The sequence below is a fragment of the Marmota monax genome, unplaced genomic scaffold (assembly GCF_021218885.2).
Source record: "Marmota monax isolate L192 unplaced genomic scaffold, Marmota_monax_Labrador192_F-V1.1 WCK01_AAM20220418_F8-fsc00008, whole genome shotgun sequence".
Taxonomy (NCBI): Eukaryota; Metazoa; Chordata; class Mammalia; order Rodentia; family Sciuridae; genus Marmota; species Marmota monax.
The window spans coordinates 4,925,998-4,941,512 of NW_026694432.1; the positions used below are offsets into that span (position 1 = coordinate 4,925,998).

The 15,515-nt window shown below is 37.4% G+C and overlaps 1 protein-coding gene across 2 annotated transcripts in view; it reads right to left on the reverse strand.

The window, feature by feature from the left end:
• Nasp (nuclear autoantigenic sperm protein) overlaps nucleotides 1-15,515 on the reverse strand; it is a 31,195-nt gene that overhangs the window by 7,798 nt on the left and 7,882 nt on the right. The window contains exons 2-6 of one of the 2 annotated variants that reach the window (XM_046469184.2): nucleotides 11,271-11,318; nucleotides 7,152-7,262; nucleotides 4,397-4,477; nucleotides 3,160-3,266; nucleotides 1,424-2,440 (exon numbers count right to left, since the gene is read on the reverse strand). In XM_046469184.2, the coding sequence (XP_046325140.1) occupies nucleotides 1,424-2,440; nucleotides 3,160-3,266; nucleotides 4,397-4,477; nucleotides 7,152-7,262; nucleotides 11,271-11,318 (1,364 nt within the window). The remainder of the gene's footprint in view (nucleotides 1-1,423; nucleotides 2,441-3,159; nucleotides 3,267-4,396; nucleotides 4,478-7,151; nucleotides 7,263-11,270; nucleotides 11,319-15,515) is intronic. The other variant, XM_046469186.2, reaches the window with a different exon arrangement.

The following is a 15,515-nucleotide window of genomic DNA, read 5'->3' on the forward strand; positions in this document are numbered from 1 at the left end:
ATCAAGACGTGAGAAGTTTTTAAAAGTTGAATAATTCAGTTCTGCACTTCTTCCCTAAGTAATTCCTAATCCTTGAAAATTAGCCCAACAGAGACCCAGCAAGCTATTATAACCCCAACTACTCAGGAGGCTAAGGCAGGCAGTTTCAAGTTTGAGACAACCCCCGGCAATTTAACAAGACTGTAAAACAAAAAGGGTTGGGAATATAGCTCAGTGGTGGAGCACTTGTTAGCATGTGCGAGGTGCTGCATTCCTATACCCAATATCACAAAAATAAAATTTTAAAGAGAGAGAGAAGCCCAATGGCATTACCATTTAGCCAATTCCCTTCTGGTTACTAGCATGTGCTGGTTGGAGTGCAGAGGCTTGCACATAGGTAAAAGTAGTTTACCAGAATAATCTCCAAGAATGAAAAGATGGGACTCTGAGATTTTTCAACTTAAGAGTACTCCTGAAGTAGTCTGGCAATTTTAATGAGTAATAGCAATTAACTGGAATATACCTGTATTTATTAACACCAATGTTAGATGAACCTTAAATGCAGCAGAATCCTCAAATAATAGCACAACTTAAGTCAGACGTGCCAATTACTAATTAGGCTTATGTATCTTGATGAGAATGAATCACAATTAGACATTTAATAACAATATAGAAAAGCATTCATACTTGTTAACTTTCTAGGTAACAAAAGTTTTAGTTCAGCAGCCAAAGCAAACATGAAATGAGGAGAGAAAGCAGCAAGAAGGCTAACTGCTAAAGTTTTTTGTTGTTTCTTTTGACTAGGAGAAGGACTGTTTTAGCAGTGTCAGTAAATCTTTAAAGATTCTCTGAAGACTAAAGGAGAGATGCCAGAATTTTTTTTTTTTAACTCTAATAGAACATTCAAGATTAACTGCCTTCATTTAAATGGCATGCCTGCTTAAATGTACCAAATTCAGTGGATTCTACTGCTGTTCCTGCTTCCTAATGCAGAGAAAAGAAACCATGTGAACAGTACATTGTGAACAGTAATTTAAAAATCCAGAGGCATGCAAAGTGAACATCCATTCAGCATTCTCTGCCAGCCTAGCCCACTATTTCCTTACCTACCCCACCCCTCATCCACCTTTTCCATTCTTTTATTGGCTAGTATGGTACAAGTTACTGATTGCTAGCCAAGTTTCAGAAATCACAGTAAAAGACCTATTTTGCAGTTAGTAAAAGCATTAGTTTATAAGCCAGCTGAAGACAACTTGCTGCTTTTTATTTAATTTGCTCAACTTATCCCAACCTTCTTAAACTAATCCCATTTTCATTTTAGCCCTTTCCTAATCCTAAGGCAGACGGAAAATCCTGAATGGAAGGCTGACTTTTACCCATTATTATTAGTGAGTCAAATCCAGAATGTACTCCACCCACTGCAGCTCTTGCATATCCCGGTTACCTTCACCCTCTTTCATCTGTTCTTCTCTCTCTTCTGTCTCTTCATTAGCAGCTATCTTAACTTTGTCTTCAGGTGTTTTCTCTGTGGCCCTCTGGGCTACCTTGGTCTCAACCCCATCTCCAGCTGCCTCAGACTCTTCTACAGGCAGCTTAGTCTTCTCCTGGCTAGGAATTAGCTCCGCCCTGACCTTCTCCTCTACCTCTGAGCCATCTTTTGTTTCTGTCAATCTTTCTGCAGAAGTCTTTGGTTCAATAGGAGTCTGATCTCCTGCAGCTGACAGTCCATTGAATGCAACATCTTTAGAGAAAACGGTGCCTTCCTGCCCTGGCTTCTGAGAGACCTCTGATCCAGCCTCTGCAGCTGAGACCTCTTCAGCTTCTGTTGTCACCACCTCTGACTCTTCAGCAGAATGTACTTCTTGCTCTACCAGTTGCTCAAGGACAGCCTTTCCTGGGTCATTTTCAGAGGTAGCTACTGGTTCCTTTACTTCATTCCCACCCACATCCACTGGCTTGACTGTTGGCTCTACAGATTCTGCTTCTACCTCCACTGCAGTGCCCTGCTTTTCTAGAGTCACTATAGGCTGCTCTTCTGAAGCTTCCTCTGGCTTCTCCCCTATACTCACAATTACTTCTCCCTGCTTCTCCTGACCTCCTTTTTCTCTGCACTCTTCTTTCTCAACTTCAGTTCCAGAAACTGATTTTCCTTCCTCAGCATCTGATGCTTCCTGTTCTGGCTTCTCAGAAGTGACCTCAGGTTCATTCGGTCCTTCTGGTGCTGATGCTCCTTTTGCCTCTTCAGAAGTTTCAGTTAACTGATTTGAAGTCGAGTCAACTTTTTCTTGTAACTTCTCTGCAGGCTCACTTATATCCATATCTTCTCTTCCACCCTTCTCCATTTCATTCTCCTGTTCTTTACCAGTTTCAGGCTTTGCCAAAGACTTGCATTCTGATTTTTTGGCTTCTTTTTCTCCCATGGCGTCATAAACCTGTTCTCTCAACTCTTCCCTTGCTTCCTCTACATGGTTAAAGAACATTAAGCATAAACATGTCTTCGAGTTTAATGATAAAAGCATAAATGGAAACTAAAAACACATTCCCTTAAACCCTCACATGGCCTGGTTTAAGATTTAGCACATGGCCTAAAAATTTTTATCTGCCCCCTTGAGAAAAGCAAAGGAAAGACAGTCTCAGCTAGCAGAGTTAACTTAATGCAAAGGAAACCAAAGCACCTTAAACTAGATACTCTATTATTTTGCTGTGAGCATTCCGATTACCAGTTAGGTAAAAGATGCCAAGCTTTTCATTCTATTTTAAACATTTCATTCTATTTTCATTCTATTTTAAACCTCTACCTGATTTATAAAATGCTATTAGCCAAACTCAGCAGAGAAATATTCAATTTTTCTTAAACACAAGAAATGTAAAAGGGCTCCAAAAACATTACTTTTAATTGAACTTTACAAACCATTTTTAAAAAATATACATTTAATGTCTTAATATTTAAAACACCTATTTAAATGACCATATTTGTTTAATAAATTAAGTTATCCTCTCACAAAAGCCTGCTGTCACTTTCATTAATGGGCTACCCCCATTGCAGTCTCTACCAGATGCAGGTATAACCCCAAGCATCTTAGGAGAGACCAGCCAGGGCAGGGAGAGCCCTATTTCCATCACTTGTATACAAGATACAAGGCGTCGCGTCTCTTAAATGTCATGTGCAACTCCACATACCATCTATGTTATCGTTATTTTCTACCAGAGACTCATCTTCTGTTTTTTCTTCTTCTTCTTCCACATGCACACCTTCCAAGGCATTTCCCAACACACCATTCTCCATTCTAGGAGAACAAGAGGAGAAAGCACCAAAGGTTTAACAGCTACAACCTAACGATGTAGCCTACATTACAAAAGCAACAGACAAGTAAGCAAGTTCAGGAAATACAATACTATACATATTCCCATGAAAGGCAATTATCGAAACTTCTAATATAAATTAAGGCTGCAAGAATGCTGAAAGAAATGAGTACACTGCTCATCAAGCCACGTGAAAAGCACTATGAGTCCTATAAAAATAAGACATATTCATTCTTTTTTAAAAATTCATTCTTTTAAAACAGAGCCATAAGTAGTTCCCAAACTTTCATCTACCCCCACTTCTTTAGATAAACACTAACACTCTGGCAATAGTTTCACAGCAAATCAGAGTGCTCTAATTATTACAAGATAACAAACTTACCAGAACTGAGATTAAATAAATGACACATCATTTGCTTGGCTGCATATCCTCAATATACTTTATTCTGGCTAATAAATTCTGGTGAATGATATCCAAAAACTTTCTAACAGAAAGACTACTTGGGATTGTTATTTACTAGATATCCTCACATGCTACTTACTTCAAACTCCAATAAGCCCTTATTCAATGACTGTTTTGAGCTAGTTTGGTGCTTTTAAGGGTTTATTATTCTATACTGAACTTTGATCAATTATTACCCATTCACAAATGAAAAGATCTTTGCTTCTAATGATCACAAGTCAAACTTCAATTATTCCTTTTTTATTTTTTTTGGTACCAGGGAATCAAACTCAGCAGCACTTGACCACTGAGCCACATCCCCAGTCATAGTTTGTATTTTGTTTAAAGATAGGGTCTCACTGAGTTGCTTACTGTATTGCTTTTGCTGAGGCTGGCTCTGAACTCACTATCCTCCTGTCTCAGCCTCCCAAGCGGCTGGGATTACAGGAACATGCCATTATTATATGGCCAGTAATTTTATTCTTTAAATCGTTACAATTTCCATCAATATTTCAAGCTCTTTCATAACCCACTTTTCTAGGTAAAACGTGTTTAGCTTACTCATGTAAAATCACAAAGCTAGTAAACAATCTTAGCAAACAAGGAAACTTTCATTTTTAAATAGATCGAAGTTATACAAAACATTCTACTAATAAACTAAGAAAAACATACCTTGCTAATTCCAATAGTGATTTTCCATAGAAAAAGAAGGCTTCTCCACATTCATTAGCAGTTTCTCCATACTTCTTACCTCTACAAAAATAATAGACAGCTAAAATCTGAACGTTATTATTTTTTTAAATATTTTTTTTTAGTTATAGTTGGGCATAATAGCATTATTTTATTTGTCTTGCCTCACACATGCTAGCCTCACATGTGCTAGGTGAGCTCTACCGCTAAGCCACAACCCCAGTCCCTGAACATGTTATTAACATTAATGATGCATGCAGTTAATGTTATATCTATATATAATATAATTCTAAGTGATACCAATTTGTTACAGTTAGCGTATACTCTAACAGCCAAATTATATTAATACATATTCTTCCTGCCACAAGATAATGGACCATAATAGTTAAGATGACCTTGGCTGGGACCTAGACATTGAGAGATGATTCCAGAGATCATGTTCTTTATATCATGATGCCTTTCTGTAAAAGAACATGATCTCTGGAGTGAGACTGCCTGAGCACAAAGCTTACCTCTAATCATTAACTGTACAACCTTGGCAGATTACTCATTTTCAGTGCCTTAGTTTTGAGAAAGATGAGATTGTAAAATGGAAATGTACATAACTATTGATAGCCCACGCCTGTAATCCCAGCAGCTCGGGAAGCTGAGACTTGAGGATCTAGAGTTCAAAGCCAGCCTCAGTAACAGTGAGGTGGTAAGCAACTCAGTGAGACCCTGTCTCTAAATAAAATAAAAAATAGGGCTAATGATGTGGCTCAGTGGCCAAGTGACCCCTGAGTTCAATACCTGGTACCCCCCAAAAAAAGACAAAGCTGGGGTTGTAGCTCGGTGGTAGAGCACCTGCCCAGCATGTGTGGGCACTGAGTTCAAACCTCAGCACCACATAAAAATAAAGATATTGTGTCCATCTACAATTTAAAACAAAAAAAGAAATCACATTAAGTGTGATGAATGGGAAGGAAGAAAGATTTCTAAGACAAGGAGATCAGTTTTCATAGAGTAAAAGACCTCTAGGCATCTAGACGAATGAACTTAAAAACCCATTTTTTTTAAACATAAAAACACCTAAATGCTTATCAGATAAGAAGTAAGCTCCAACCCTAGCACACCACTAAATACCAGAACCTTAATTCATTAATCCCAGGTAAAGATGATCAAAGACGCCAGAGGTCAGGGACAAGACAAGAGATTATTGTGGACCTCCAGGAATAATATGCAGTTCTGGATGTTGGGAGGAATTGGGCTAGGAAAAAAGTGAGCTTCAAATCTGAAACCCACTGGGTATGGTGGTGTACACCTATAACACCAGCGGCTCAGGAGGCTGAAACGGGGATCACAAGTTCAAAGCCAGCCTCAGCAATTTAGCAAGGTCCTAAGCACCTCAGCGAGCCTATCATTAAATAAAATACAAAAAAGGGCTGGGGATGTGACTTGGTGGTTGACTGCTACTCAGTTCAATCCCTGGTACCAAGAGGGTGGTGGTGGGGGGACTGAAACTCATAAATGCTTCATATTATGGGTATTTCTTTCCTTTTTTGTCTCTCCACCACATTTTCTGTTTATTTTCTTTTCTTTTTGCAGTGCTAGGGATTGAACTTGGGGCCTTACACATGCTAGGCAAGCCACTGAGCATATCATCAGCCCCATGACTATTTCTTTTATAAGGAAAATTTCTTCACAAAAGCTGAATGAAGGGGCTGGGGTTGTAGCTCAGTGGTATAGCACTTGCCTAGATCCTCAGCACTATATATATGTGTGTGTGTGTGTGTGTATGTGTGTGTGTGTGTGTGTGTGTGTGTATATATATATATATATAAATGATGTTATGTCTATCTACAACTAAAAAAAAAATTTTTTTAAAGGTGAATGAAATGTAACCAACTAATTAGGAAACATGATTGATTTCACCTGCTGTTAATAATACCATATTAGAGGAAACTAGCTCAAACAAAGTTGTAAAGGAAAAGTGTTTAAGACTTAAAGATTTAACATTCAAGGATTGGGGAGTAGTTCAGTGATAAAGCACTACTGGTTTCAATCATCTGTGTCACAAATAAATAAATATGCAACATGGGGGAATAAATGTAACTTACTCCCCGTCTTTTTTCTCTCTCAGATCTGGAGGAACATTAAAATGTTTGAGAAGGGATGGAGTGTAGGCTCAATGGTAGAACACTTCCTTAATGTGCAAAGCCCTTAGTTTGATACATAGCACCATTTAAAACAGAAATAATTGGGAAAGCCCTGAATAAGCCAGGCCAAGTTGGTTCCCCTAATTAATTGTGACTGGAATACAATTTACCTTATAAGAAAAATCAAAGGTTGAAAATAGGGCTGGGATGTAGCTCAGTGGTAGCCCACTTGTCTAGCATGCACAAGGCCCTTCAATCCCCACACTGCCAAAAGATATATATATATCAAAGGTTGAAATTGCTCAGTAATATTTGGTTTTATACTTACAGGAGTAAACTCCAACATGAAAAACAATCAGTTTTGGGTTTTTTGCAATGCTGAGAATTGAACTAGAGCTTCTTGTAGATTAGGCAAGTACTCTACCACTGAGCTACAACTCAGCCCTTGCTCCCCTTGCTCTTCATTATTTTCCCCCATAGAACAACTTTCTTTTTCCCCTGGTGGTGGTGCCACTGGGGATCAAACTCAGGACTATGTGCTAAAACAACTTTAAGGATTATTGGGAACATAATATTACGTATAGTAAACACACAATACTTACAAAAGACTAGCTGCTTCCTGGAATGCATTGACAGCTGCTGGAATATCCCCCATCACTAGATGTTTCTGTCCTAATCCCAATAGTCTTTTAGCTTCACTATCCACATCCAGGCTGCAAGAAAGATTTTAGTGTCAAATACTACTTAAATCAACATTTATTGAATACCTGCTACACTTAAACCATAAATTTTTTGATCCTGTAGTAAGATCTAGGTAACTCACATTTATTTACCACTGCAAAACCAAAGAAACCTTTCCAAATTCCCAGAAGCTTCACTAGAATATTTTAAAGGTTTGTCTACTCACAAAGCCTACACTGCATATTACTTTAAATATTTACTAATTAATTAACAAATAAAGAAATCAAAGGAACCATTAATTCATACAAGTTGTATTAGCTAAAAGAAAAAAATTTAAAAAAAAACTTTAGTAAATAGGGCAAGAGGCAGTGATATAGTGTGGTATTAGTGTAAAGAAAGGCAAATAGGTCAAATAGAACAGAAAATAAAAACAAATCTGTACATATACTGCCAATTTTAGGTGGACACATTATTTTGTTTTTATGTGGTGCTGAGGATCAAACCCAATGCCCCATGCATGCTAGGAGAGCACTCTACCTCTGAGCCACAACGTCAGCCCTGTGAAGCTCAATTCTTATCTCACACCTTAATTAAAAAAAATTAACTTGAAATGGATCACGGGCTTTTTCTAAATTTAAGATGTTACAACCTTTTAACTCCTAAGAGAAAAAAATTACAAAACTTTGGGTTTGGTAAGACTTCCTAATCATGAGAGAAAAGTACTATCTTTTTTTTTTTCATCAATAAATCAGACCTTTAAACTGAAAAACTGGCTTGTTAAAAAAAAAAAAAAAAAAAAACAATTTCTTAAAAAGGCAAATATGCCGAACATGGTGGCACAAACTTGTAATTCTAGCAGCCAGAGAGGCTGAGGCAGGAGGATCATGAATTAAAAAAGCCAGCCTCAGCACCTTAGCAAGGCCTTAAACAATTTAATACATAAAATATATAAAAAGGGCTAGGAATGTGGCTGTGGTTAAGCTGGTATAAAAAAATAAAAAAACTTTTAAAAAGGAAAACCTCAAAGTAGGAAAATACATATGCAAAACTTCTATGTGACAAAGCACTTTAATAAGCATATGATGGTAAAGTGAACTCATTAGTCATTCAAAAACCCCAAAGTAGGGCTGGAGCTGGAGCTCAAAGGCAGAGCACTTGCCCAGCATGCCTGAGGTACTGGGTTCCATCCTCAGCACCACATAAAAATAAACAAATAAAATAAATGTGTTCTGTCCATCTACAAAAAAAAAAAATTATTTTTAAAATTTTTATTTTTAAACATGCAAAGCAGGGGCTGGGGCTATAGGTCAGTGGCAGAGCGCTTGCCTAGCATGCGTGAGGCACTGGATTCGATCCTCAGCACCATATAAAAATAAACAAATAGAATAGAGGCATTCTATCCATCCACAACTACAAAAACTTTTTTTTTTAAATGCAAAACAAACCCTTCATTCCCACTAGAATGACAAAACACACACACACACAAAAAAAAAAAAAAAAAAAAAAAAAAACAGGCAGGACATGGTGGGACTTCCCTGTAGCTCCAGCTACTTGGGAGGCTACATAGTAGATTCCCAAGTTCCATCTGAGCAGCACAGAAAGACCCTGGCTGAAATAACTATCATATGACCCAAGCATTTCATTCCTAGTTATGCCCATAAAGACTTGGGACATAAATATTCACAGTAGTTTCATTTGTAATCGTCCCAAACTAGAAACCCAAATGGATAAACACATTGTATGTGATATGTCTACATAATGGAATAATGTTCATAAACAAAAAGAATGAACTGGCCAAGTAGAAAGTGGCACACACCAGTATTCCCATTGACTGAGGAAGCTGAGGTAACAGAATTGAGTTCCAAGCCCATCTGGGCAACTTTGCAAGACCCTGTCTCAAATTTAAAAAATAAAAGGGCTGGAGAGGTAGCTCACTAGTAGAGTACTCCTGGGTTTAATTTCAGGTATGGCAACACAAACAAGAGCTCAAAATCAAATTCTTTAACTGGCAATAGATGCTGGTAGTTGCTCTCCCTTTAAGTAACTCACTCAACTTTACTCATTTTTAGAAAAATGTCTGTCATATACTCAAGACTGAAAAATCAGTTGTTCTTTCAGGTAAAACTGAAGTTACAGGAAAAACACAAGTCATTTAACTTTTTTTTTTATTTGTAGATGGACACAATACCTTTGTTCATTTATTTATTTTTATGTGGTGTTGAAGATCAAATCCAGTGCCTCACAAGTGCATCTACTTCAATAATATACAAAGGGCAGCCTGGCATAGTGGCACATACTGGTAATCAGAATACTAAGGCAAGAAGATCAAAAGTTCAAGGCCAGCTTCAGCAATTTAGGGAGACCCTGTCTCAAATTTAAAAAATTAAAAAGGGGCTTGGGATGAAGCTCAGTGGTACAGTGGCTCTAGGTTCAATCCCCATACAAACACACACACACACACAAACATGTGAGAAGGGCTTTAATCTATAATTCATATTTTGTCAGACAGAATACTACAAAGTCATGTAGTGAAAGACTGAGAATTAGTAAACTTCTTAGTTTGTAGTGCTTCATTATGGACATTTCTAAGTGAAAATGGTAGTGAAGAACAAAAGAGCTACAGTACTGTTTGGTGCTGTTACCTTGATTTATGTTATGAGGACATCAGATTTATCCACCATTGGTTTTACAATATTAATGCTATTGATCAACACAATGAAAGAGGCAAAGAGTCTTGTTATTATGAAATATGGTATCAATGAATCCCTGAAAGGGTCTTGGGACCCCAAGGATGTACAAGAAAAAACTTCTGAGGGACTAGGGTATAGATCAGTGGTAAGGGGATTGTTCAACTCAAGCACTGTAAAACAAAAATAAACACAAAAAAATCTTTAGTAATGCTAAGAGGATGAGGATAAACAGACATCCAAAAAGGGAGAACATATAGGTACAGATTTATAACAATGCAGTATTTTCTCCTCCTATTGCTTATTCACTCAAAAAACCAAAACAGCAAACATAAAGCAAAATCATCATGTAATGATGTAATGGTATTGAATGTTTTAAATCTAAATGAAGAGCACAGGGCTTGATGATGCATGCCTGTAATCCCAGCAGCTCAGGAGGCTGAGGCAAGAGGATCGCAAATTCAAAACCAGCTTCAGCATAAGCAAGGCACTAAGCAATTCAGTGGGACTCTGTCTAAATAAAGTACAAAAAAGAGCTGGAGATGTGGCTCAGTGGTTGAGTGCCCAAGTTCAATCCCTGGTACCTACCACCTCCCTCCTCCCCCCAAAATTAAAAGACTAAATGAAGAAAAAGTTGTTCAGCAGAACTTGTTAAGCATTAGTGAGGACAGGAGCAAAACTAAGTAAAACTTCCAATTCTTTGTTGGTATTTTTTGTATGTGGTACTAGGTTTGAACCAGGGGCACTTTACCACTGAGCTATATTCTCAGCCCTTTATTTTACTTGAGACAATGTCTCACTAAACTGCTAAGGCTAACCTTGAATTTGTGATATTCCTGCCTCAGTCTCCTGAGTAGCTGGAATTACAGGTAAACCCACTGTGTCTAGCCAATTTTAATATTTTAATCAAATGCAAACATTCTGAAGACATTATTGTCTAGACACTGTTCAGTCTTAATTGTTTCATTAAAAATAATGAAACTGAGACTGGGGATATAGCTCAGTAGTAGAATGCTTGCATGAAGTCCTAGTTTCAATTCTTTTTTTTTCCCCTTTTTGGTACTGGGCATTGAACCCAGAGGTGTTTTACCACACTGAGCTATATCCCCAGTCCTCTTTAAGACAGGGTCTCACTAAGTTGCATAAGGCCTCAATTTCTAAGGCTGACCTCCAATTTATGATCCTCCTGCCTCAGCTTCCCAGTTGCGGGGATCATAGGCAAGCAACCCCACACTCAGCCCTTAGGTTCAATCCTTAGCAGGGCAAAATAAAAATCATGAAACTAGCTACCCTCAGGTTATACTGCTTTGTGTTTCAGATGTGAATCTAATTGAACTATGTAAATAATCTTACCTTTTCACTTTATCTGCAGAGGTAGAAGGAGCTGGAGCATCTTCAATTCTACAATGAAGAATAAAGGGAGAAAAAGTAAAAATGGAGACTATTTTAAGCCTGGATATTAAGTAAACTCAGGAAAACATAAAGGAATAAATAGTTGTCATCTGCTGAATGTGTCAGTGCCCATCTGTAATCCCAATGACTAGGGAGGTTGGGGCAGGAAGATCACAAATTTGAGGCTAGAGTGGGCAATTTAGCAAACCCTGTCTTGACATAAAAAATAAAATGGGCTAGGGATGCTGCTTAGTGGCAAAGCATCCCTGGATCTCATTCCCAGTACTGCTGTGGGGAGGGAGTTGTCCTTTATTAAACACTCAATAAGAACCAAATATTATTTATTTACATTGTCAAATTTAATCCTTGCCCAGTCATACATAGGGGGTTGAAAATAAGCAGCAACTTTCATAGCTAAAGTCACAGACTATTGCCCAAGAGTCCTAGAATGCCCTTGATTCCATATCTGCAAACTTTCTGCCTCAGGCAATTATGTTCAAATAGTGTTTGTTTTGCAGTGATGCTAGGGATCCAACCCAGGCCTCATGCAGGCTAGGCAAATGCTCTACCACTGAGCAACATCCCAAGTCTTTTATTAAGGGGTCATTCTGACCAAATGGCCTAGTACAGTGCTTCTCAAACTACTGTTGAGGGACTAAGTTTCTCATTTCCAATCTGTAGATGGGGTTTTGTAAGATACAGTAGAAATGCCAGGGTAATGTCAAATTGCTTTATATTTCTAAATATATTCCAACATTTTTACTTATCCCTATATACCAGTAATAGTTCAAAAACAAACACTAGTCTATTTGGTATAACACAAATGTCCAAAGTTTGTACAGCAAAAAATAAACACATCAATGCTGTACATTCATACAATACCAACTTTCACAGCTAGTCATGATAGGATTAACAGAGACTATATTTTCCCTTCCATTTCAAATAACTTAAAACATGGCCGATGTCTATCTAGAGGCCTGTTGCCATTTCTGTCTTCAGTGAAATTTTTGTCCCCAAGAAAGTATAACAGATTGAGTTGGTGTAGTATATTCTTGGTTATCAAAAAATACTCATGTAGCTTCGGGATTTTGAATTGGTGAATATTCATGATGTGTGGAAAAGCATGATACACACCACAATCTCAATTACACAAAATGGGATATTGTGTATATATGCACACAACCTAGAGGGACACATCCAACTAAGCTTCTTGTGACTGGATGATTTTGTTCTTTGATTTTTTTTTCCTGTAATGTACAATTTACTTTTAAAAAATAAAAATTATTTTAAAAACCTGTAAAAAAAAAAAAAAACATGGCCGAAATACATGGATTATCAGTTTTCAGACACTGAACAACTAGACAATGATCCAAGAAGAACAAGGTGAGCCTTCTGAGTGCCCCAAATTCCTGCCTAGAGTTTCAACCAGAACACAGAAGAAACTCAGACTCTAATAAACACACATAACTAAGGAGACTTTGGGAAGCCCCAAGGTAGCCAGAATTAAAAAGCAAGCTGTAGAAATCTGCAGAGTTCCTCCAGGCTTTGGTTAGGTGCTAATCAGCTTACTGAGGAAGAAAACTACTGAGGGGGCCTCAGTGATAGATACTTTGCATAGAAGCCTTGCAGAAAAACAAGCCTCAAAAGGAATGAACTAGCCAGATGTAATGGAGCATGCCTATAACCCCAGTGATTGGGGAGGCTGAGACAGGAGGATCCCAAATTTGAGATCAGCCTTGGTAACTCAGTGAAGAGCTCAGTAACTTTGCAAAACCCAGTTTCAAACTAAAAAAATAAAACAGACTGTGAGCCGGGCATGGTAGTAAGTACCTGTAATCCGAGCAGCTCCAGAGGCTAAGGCAGGAGAATCAAGAGTTCAAAGCCTGCTTCAGCAATTTACCAAGGCCTGAAGTAAAAACCTGTCTCTAAAAAAAATATACAAAAGGGCTGGGGATATAGCTCAGTGATTAAATGCCCTGGATTCAAGCCCCGCCCCCAACAAAAAAAAAAACCCGCATGTGTGCATGGTGCATGTGTAGTTCAGTGGTAAAGTACCCCTGAGCTCAATTCCCAATATCACAAAAAGAAAAAAGAAAAAAAAAAGAAATTTTAAGTATTTCCAAAGAACTGCATCTCAGAATGTAACCAAAAATATGCATTTATAGGTGTATATAATATATTCAAAGAATTTTAAAAATCTATTTAATCCCTAGCGCACTGCCTCACCCCCAATTCCAGCAACCAGGCAAACAAGGAAACAAAAACAGGAAACCCATATTGGGCAAGAGTGGGGGGGGAGATGAACAGAAAATCATCCAGAAATGACACAGAATTAGATACTGATACTAAAACAATTATAAATATATTCCACATGCTCACAAAGGTAAAAATTAAAAGCATGATAAATTATAATATTTTTTTGTAAAGACCCAAAAATCAAACCTCAGGAGATAAAAAGTATACCTGACAGGATTAACAGATTAGATCCTACAGTATAAAAGATTCACGAACTTAGACACAGCAGTACAAACCATCTGTAATGAAAATACAGAGGCAAAATGAAAAAAAAACCATAACATGTCCAAACTGATATGTAATGTTCTTCACCATGTTGAGTATGAGGAAATTAGACATACCTATATACTATGATTCCATTTATATGAAGTTCAAAACCAAGCAAAACTATACTGTGATGTTGTAAATCAATTCCTATTTTATGGAGAAGAAGCTTGCCCAGTTACAGGGATCATTTAGTAACCTATATCACCCCTATCATAATGCACTATATTCCAATTACCTATCAATTTTCTGCATTCCTGCCAGGACAAGCACAAGGCCTGGCATTTAAATAGTATTTATTAAAATAAGTGACTGGGCTGGGGTTGTAGCTCAGTGGTGAAACACTCACCTAGGACATGTGAGGCACTGGGTCTGAACCTCAGCACCACACAAAAATAAATAAGTAAAATAAAGGTATTGTGTCCACAACTTAAAAAATAATAAGTGACTGATGCTTAATCACCAGGATTAAAGGCAAATGACTTGCCACTATAATTATAGTAAACAGTATCTATCTTGCAGAACTACCTATTAAATGAGAAAGTCCATAAAGTGCTAGTACAATAGTAGGGATGTAAAGAATTCTATATACAGATTCGAGCAATTGTTAGCAACAAAATAAAGAAGATAGGGAAAAAAATGGAGGTGGTATCAAAGAAAAAGAAGTTTGAAGGAAGAAGTAGCTATAGTATCAATGCAGCAAAAAGGTTAGGAACTAATTAGAAAACTAAGAATAAGAACTAATTTAGTATTTAGACAATAATTTAAGTTTAAATGACATAAAGGGAACGCAGCAAACTGAAACAGTTGAATAAATGTGCATACTCAGTACACTACACACTTGTCCTATTAAATTGTGGTTGGATGACCAGGAATTGAGATCTTATTCATTTCCCTAACACCTAACATTAAAATATACATTTAAATACATCTATTAAAAAAATTAGCAAACAGTAAAAAAATGGAGATTTCTAGGAATAGACTCTTATCTGAAGTTTGTGAAGGGAAATGAAGATAACAGCTAAAGAGATGATAGAGAAAATGTCATGTGTTTTGGATGGTTGAATATAGGGATTATGTGCCAATCAATAGAGGGGAAAAGGAGAGGAGGCTCCAAGAGACCAAACAAGTAGTGGCTACTTGGACAACTAGGTATTATAAATGCAAATTTCCAGTTGTAACTAGGTAAAGTAATGCATGCTTGTAATTCCAGCACTCAAGCAAACCAAGAGGCTGAGGCAGGAGGAACACAAAGTCAAAGCCAGCCTCAGCAATTTAGCCAGACCCTATCTAAAATACAAAAAGGGCTGGGGATATAGCTCAAGATACAAATGCCCCTGGGTTCAACCCCAGTACCACAAAAGTAAACACACACAAATACTTAAATTGTTTCATCTTCAAGGCATCTTTTTCTTTAACATAAACCTTCACTCTGCAAAATATTCTATTTAGGTTTTTTGGGGGGAAGACTGCTAAGTTCCACAAGAGGTTTCAACCCTCTAGCCATCTATTCTGTTACATGCAGTAAAGAATCTGAACAAACATTTAAAGCAGAAAAGTATACAACAGTAATGACTGACCTCCCTTTAAATTCTTGCATACAACACTGACAATCATACAACATCCCCCCAGAATAGTCTTTTCATC